The sequence below is a fragment of the Mytilus edulis genome, chromosome 3 (genome assembly GCF_963676685.1).
Source record: "Mytilus edulis chromosome 3, xbMytEdul2.2, whole genome shotgun sequence".
Taxonomy (NCBI): Eukaryota; Metazoa; Mollusca; class Bivalvia; order Mytilida; family Mytilidae; genus Mytilus; species Mytilus edulis.
In genome coordinates this window covers 93,988,845-93,994,844 of record NC_092346.1, presented here as the reverse complement: position 1 = coordinate 93,994,844, position 6,000 = coordinate 93,988,845, and the positions used below count along the sequence as shown (strand labels likewise).

At 32.2% G+C, this 6,000-nt stretch overlaps 1 protein-coding gene across 1 annotated transcript; it reads left to right on the top strand.

The window, feature by feature from the left end:
- The first annotated feature begins 3,580 nt into the window (after positions 1-3,580).
- On the top strand, positions 3,581-5,255 carry LOC139514992 (mu-type opioid receptor-like). The gene has a single exon (XM_071304554.1). The coding sequence runs from the start codon at positions 4,028-4,030 to the stop codon at positions 5,120-5,122; it is 1,095 nt and encodes a 364-aa protein (XP_071160655.1). The 5' UTR covers positions 3,581-4,027; the 3' UTR covers positions 5,123-5,255.
- Positions 5,256-6,000: the final 745 nt, after the last annotated feature.

Sequence of the window (6,000 nt, the reverse complement as noted above, 5' to 3'; positions counted from 1 at the left end):
AGACAAAATTAACTTTTGTGAGACAAAATTGACTTTTGTGAGACAAAATTGACTTTTGTGAGACAAAATTCAATTTTGTCAATTTTGTTGAGACAAAAGTCAATTTTGTTAATTTTGTTGAGACAAAAGTCAATTCTGTCAATTTTGTTGAGACAAAAATCAATTTTGTTGAGACAAAAGTCAATTTTGTTGAGACAAAAGTCAATTTTGTTGAGACAAAAGTCAATTTTGTTAATTTTGTTGAGACAAAAGTCAATTTTGTTAATTTTGTTGAGACAAAAGTCAATTTTGTCAATTTTGTTGAGACAAAAGTCAATTTTGTGACGACAAAATTCATTTTTGTGACGACAAAATTCAATTTTGTAACAACAAAATTGACTTTTATGAGACAAAATTGACTTTCGTGAGACAAAAATCAATTTTGTTGAGACAAAATTCAATTTTGTCAATTTTGTTGAGACAAAAGTCAATTTTGTCAATTTTGTTGAGACAAAAGTCAATTTTGTCAATTTTGTTGAGACAAAAGTCAATTTTGTCAATTTTGTTGAGACAAAAGTCAATTTTGTCTCACAAAAGTCAATTTTGTCAATTTTGTTGAGACAAAAGTCAATTTTGTCAATTTTGTTGAGACAAAAGTCAATTTTGTCAATTTTGTTGAGACAAAATTCAATTTTGTCAATTTTGTTGAGACAAAAGTCAATTTTGTCAATTTTGTTGAGACAAAATTCATTTTTGTCAATTTTGTGTAACAAAAGTCGATTTTGTATGCAAATTAGTTCACAGAAACCAAACTAAACTAATTTGAATACAAAATTGACTTTTGTCGCCTAATTTTCAAATTAGGTAACAAAATTCAAGTCTGTGTAACAAAAATGAATTTTGTCATGACAAAAGTGACTTGTCCGCTGATAGATAATTTTGTATGACAAAATTTTGAATTTGTAGTATGATACAAATTTTGTTAAACTGAACTTATTTTTGTTGAACAAAAGTCACTTTTGTCCGTACAAAATTTAATTTTGAGTACAAAACCACAAGAGTCCCATTCGGCGCCCCGTAATACTTGCATAGTAAAACGTGAATGTAAAACGTTTTGATTACATCATATTTACAAACATGACATATCAATGATACATGTATGTCGTGTCAACTCAAGAGTACCATTAAACTACTGGGCTGAAGAAATCATCGAAGACAAAACGTCAAACAGGCATCAATGATTTTATATTTTCAAAAAAATATATATATAATAAACATGGAACCTGTATGTCCAGTTGAGCAAGCGCAGACTTAAGTGAGCTCACTTGTAAACATTTGAGGCAAATAGTTTACATTACTTGTCTAAATTGTAATGCTGTCTTCAAAACGGTTCTTTTGATGCTGACCGTTTGTTTACAAGCAAACATCAGCTTTTAATTAATTATTTAAGATAACTACGCATTAATCACTAAGAAAAATTATGATCTGTACACTTACAAGAGGTGTTTATAGAATACCATTGAAGTAGATAGAGAGTAAAGCATTCTAAGTGCTGATTTTGATACGATATATTAGATAATACAGTGTAACAAATGTAGAGTATGGCCAATATAAACACACTTTATCTCATGGATAATTTGCAGCAAAAACTGAACAAGGGAAACACTCGTTTATACATTGTTATGCTTTAGATCGTGGCAGGTAGGGATTATTTTTATATCTTACCTGAATGTTACATTTTTTCGCACAATTTCCCAACTTATTTTGGGGTAAGCGGCATAAAGCGTATAAGAATATTTATTTGTATGTAAATTGTATTATCGCTATTTTGTGCATTTTTCCTTTCATCTTTTTTTGTGATAATTTTCATATCATTCTACTCGCTTGAGATGGATAATTATCGCTAGGAACTAAGCATGCACGTGGCGTTGCTAACGAAATTGACATGAAATTGACAACGTCGTCATAGGTAAAATAGCGATAAATAGATTATCATTGTTCATCTCAACTCGATTGCATTTCTCGCTTTCGCCGTCCCGGCTCAAGCGAGAAAATCAATCTCGTTGAGATGATCACCGATAATCTATAAGTCTAAAGTGATTGCTGATGATTGCTGCTTGCCTTACGGTCTTTCGTTTAATGATACTCACTTTAATCATGCTGCTGTTTTTCTTCTTTTTAAATTGTTTGAAATTCTGTCATCCCGGAGTCTTTTTCTGGCTTACTATACCGTACAGGTTTATTATATTTGTTAGTTGTTGAAGGCCGTACGGTGACCTGAAGTTGTCCTTTGATCTTTGTTGGATAAGCTGTTAAAAAGCTAAGGTAATAAGCAACTGTCTTCCGGATATTTTTAAGAATCGTGTATTATACAAAATGTCCGATTAGTAGGCGATTTTTAGGGTTTCCTTAATGAAGAAATAGATCAAAATTTGAAATTATATTTATTTTGTTGAATCTAAGGATTATTTTGCTGAAACTAAAGAAATGTGCCCTAATTATTTCTAAAATATTAATTAAGATTCACGAAGACAAAAGTATTTAACATAAATGATTAACCTTAATAGTTATCAAAAGGTACCAGACTTAAAATTTAATATGCCAGACGCGCTTTTCGTGTTCATAAGACTCATCAGTGACGCTCAGATCAAAATAATTATAAGCCAAACAAGTAAAAAGTTTCAGAGCAACTAAGGACCTAAATCTGTCGTTTTTAATAGAAAAAAGGATTTTCTTTTTCGTTTTGGTGTAAGTGTAGACGAAATATAGTACTTTATTAATTAACACATCGCCCACACATTAAAATTAATGAAAACTCTCGCTGTTTCCTGTTGACGCTTATAATTCAAAAGTTTTCTTTCTTCTTTTTGATAACAGGTCATCCTCGTTAATTTAAAGCAATAACTCAATAAATCCATAAAGTCTTACGATGGATCATGGAAGTATTAACTGGGTAGTAAGGTTTGATGTTTTCGGTTAAAGTAATTTCAAAGGCCTTAAGGTCTTAATATCTAACTTATGTTTTAATTCCTTCATCAATTATTCATTTGATAGGCGTGACATTGTCCAATATCATATAATGATTAACTTCTAGAAATAATTGTATAATATTCTCGAATATAGTGCTACCATACTATATACAATACAGTTAGAGTTGACGTACAATTGTATGCACATTCAACGTCGCAGAGGTCACAAAACGAGCCTGGACAAGTGTTACTCAAAATATACATGTAAGATACAAATGCTGATGTTGAGTTTGGATACATGGTAGTGAGTGACCGTTAGTGAGTGTGTCTATGTACGATAGATGAAAATGGGGTGAACGTCTTTGAGAGAGCATCTAACGGACATCTACACTGCAGGGATCGTGTATTAGTTTGATTTGAGATATCAAAACATTCGATATATACATTCGAACGTACACTTTACGTGTACGCTTCATATTGGTGTAAACTTTCTTTTAATTGATAATTGTCTTGTGTATTGTCTATCAGTTTTTGTTTTAGTATGCCTTTATTGTATGTCAATTAAATCATGTTGAAGTAGATTGTTTCCTGTGTAAATATGTAATGAATATTTCTAATTATTTTCTAGATTGGGAAATTCGAGAGTCCGTCTGCAGTTAACAACTTAATAGTGTTACAACCATAACAAGTGGTCTCGTGGTGACCTGAATTGTAAACTGGAAATCGGATACAACAGTGTGATCGAATAATGTCAGAATAGCTTCTAATGGCATTGACGGATCTACTGTTTTCAATAAAGATACAATTTTTATAAACAGTAAAACAAAACAAAAATAATTGTGCTCCTTTCGGAATAGTTAATATATTCGGAAGACTCAGCGATAAACCATTCATATACTTCCAATGAGTATGCCTAGATGTAACACCAGTAGAGAACTCATCATACAGGCATAGAACTTTCTGTGAAACGAGACATTTACAATTGTTACAGTTTACAATAGACAATGAAACCTTGAACAAAACAATCGTTGGCAATCTTACCATATCTCTTTGAAAATATTATATGTGGTAAAAAGAAAATGGCTGAAAATTCTACATTGTCTATGAAAGATTATACAAATTATCTTGCATCTGTCAATATCTGGAAATATTTGTCACCATGTCTGATTATTGTTGGAACATTTGCAAATATTCTGTCTATCATTGTTCTACTACGAAAGTCCATGCGGAACTCTACAACTATGTTTTATTTAACTATACTTGCGTTCGGAGACCTTTCTGTATTATACACTGGACTTTTACGACAATGGCTCCGACACGCTTTTGACATTGATTTGAGATCGTTTTCGAATTTCGGATGTAAATTGCATGTATTTCTTGTATATTTTACTTTAGATTTCAGCACGTGGATATTGGTAGCCGTGACAATTGATCGATGTATATCGGTTTGTTTGCCGTTCAAAAGCAGAGACTATTGTACCATGAAGCATGCTAAAATAGCAGTTATATCAATTTGCTTTCTGTTATGTACTTTAAATGGCCATTTATTTGGAACAGTTGCTTTAGACGGAAACCAGGGATGCTATGGGATATCAAGTTTTATTCTCTCAGTTTGGCCATGGATTGATTTGTGCGCTTTTTGTATTGGCCCATTTGCAGTTATGATGGTATGTAATATTTTTATTATTCGCCAAATTGTGATGTCAAACAAACGTATTGAAAGCCATAAAGATCCTGGAGGCCGGAATCTAAAAATAGACCTGCCAATCCCTTCTACTTCTACTGCATACCGCAATGGGCATATTCCCAAAACAAATGGACGTCACAGTAAAAATAAACGGCGTTTGAGGAAAATTTCCCACGTGACAATAATGCTTTTAACTGTAAATATTGTGTATTTTACATGTACTTTGCCAATAGCTATTTATTTGATTGGATACAAATTTTGGGTTCCAGGTGCATCCGCTGAAAGACGTGCAGCTTTAGACCTTGTTTGGGCGATTTCGAATTTCTTACAATACACAAACAATACCATTCATTTCTTTATGTATTGTTTGACAAGTCCAAAGTTCAGGAAAGAACTATTTAGCTTATTTGATATGAAGCACGCGCATGTGGAGTTCGAACATTCAGCAGCTTATCAACAAGACAAAGCAAACGTTACAAAATTCTGATGACGGAGTAGGAAAAATTTGAGTAGTATTACAATTCATGTGATGTAAAATGTTCTGACATGAACAAACATAATACCTCATTCATTGTTGTTTCTTTAGTGATATTAATAAATCTTTTAAAAAATAAATAATAACAAAGCAGTATATTCTTTGTTAATTACTGAGTTCATCGGTATGCATTTTAACAGTTTTACAAATATTTTTTTTAATGTGCTTTTTCACCGTGGCTCTTTTATATCATTTACCATTCTCACAGACACTGAACGCATTCATTATTATCATTGCATGTTATATGAAATAAGAAAATGTGCTATCATTGCATATGAGACAACTTAGGTACCACCAGAGTAGTGAACTATCGGATACCTCACAGCCTTCAACAATGAAGAAAGCCCGTACCTCATAGTAATTTTTTAAAGGCCCGACATGACAAATGTATAAAGCAATTCAAACAGGAAAACTTAAGACCTGATATGTATAAAAACAACAAAAACAAGTATGATGTACAGCTAAAGACGGCTAATGAATTACAGGCTCCTGACACTATACAGAATGTAGCGGGTTAAACATGGTTACTGATTCCAAGCGCCGTATTCCTAACCTGCATGGGACAGTGGTGTATCAGTTCCCGTGAACTCTAAAAAAAACAAAAAAAAAACACTATTAAATCCACTTCATTCGAACTTTAGTGGATAGTTGTCTCATTGGCAATCATGTCACATTTTATTTTTTATAACAATTAATTCACAAAAGCTTACCGTCGTCATCAGATCAATACAAAGCACACAAACAACTTACATTTGTTTATGAGTTTGTCTACTTCTAGGACATATCAGTGATTGCAATTTATATTCGGGTTATATAAAGTGTGTTCTTTT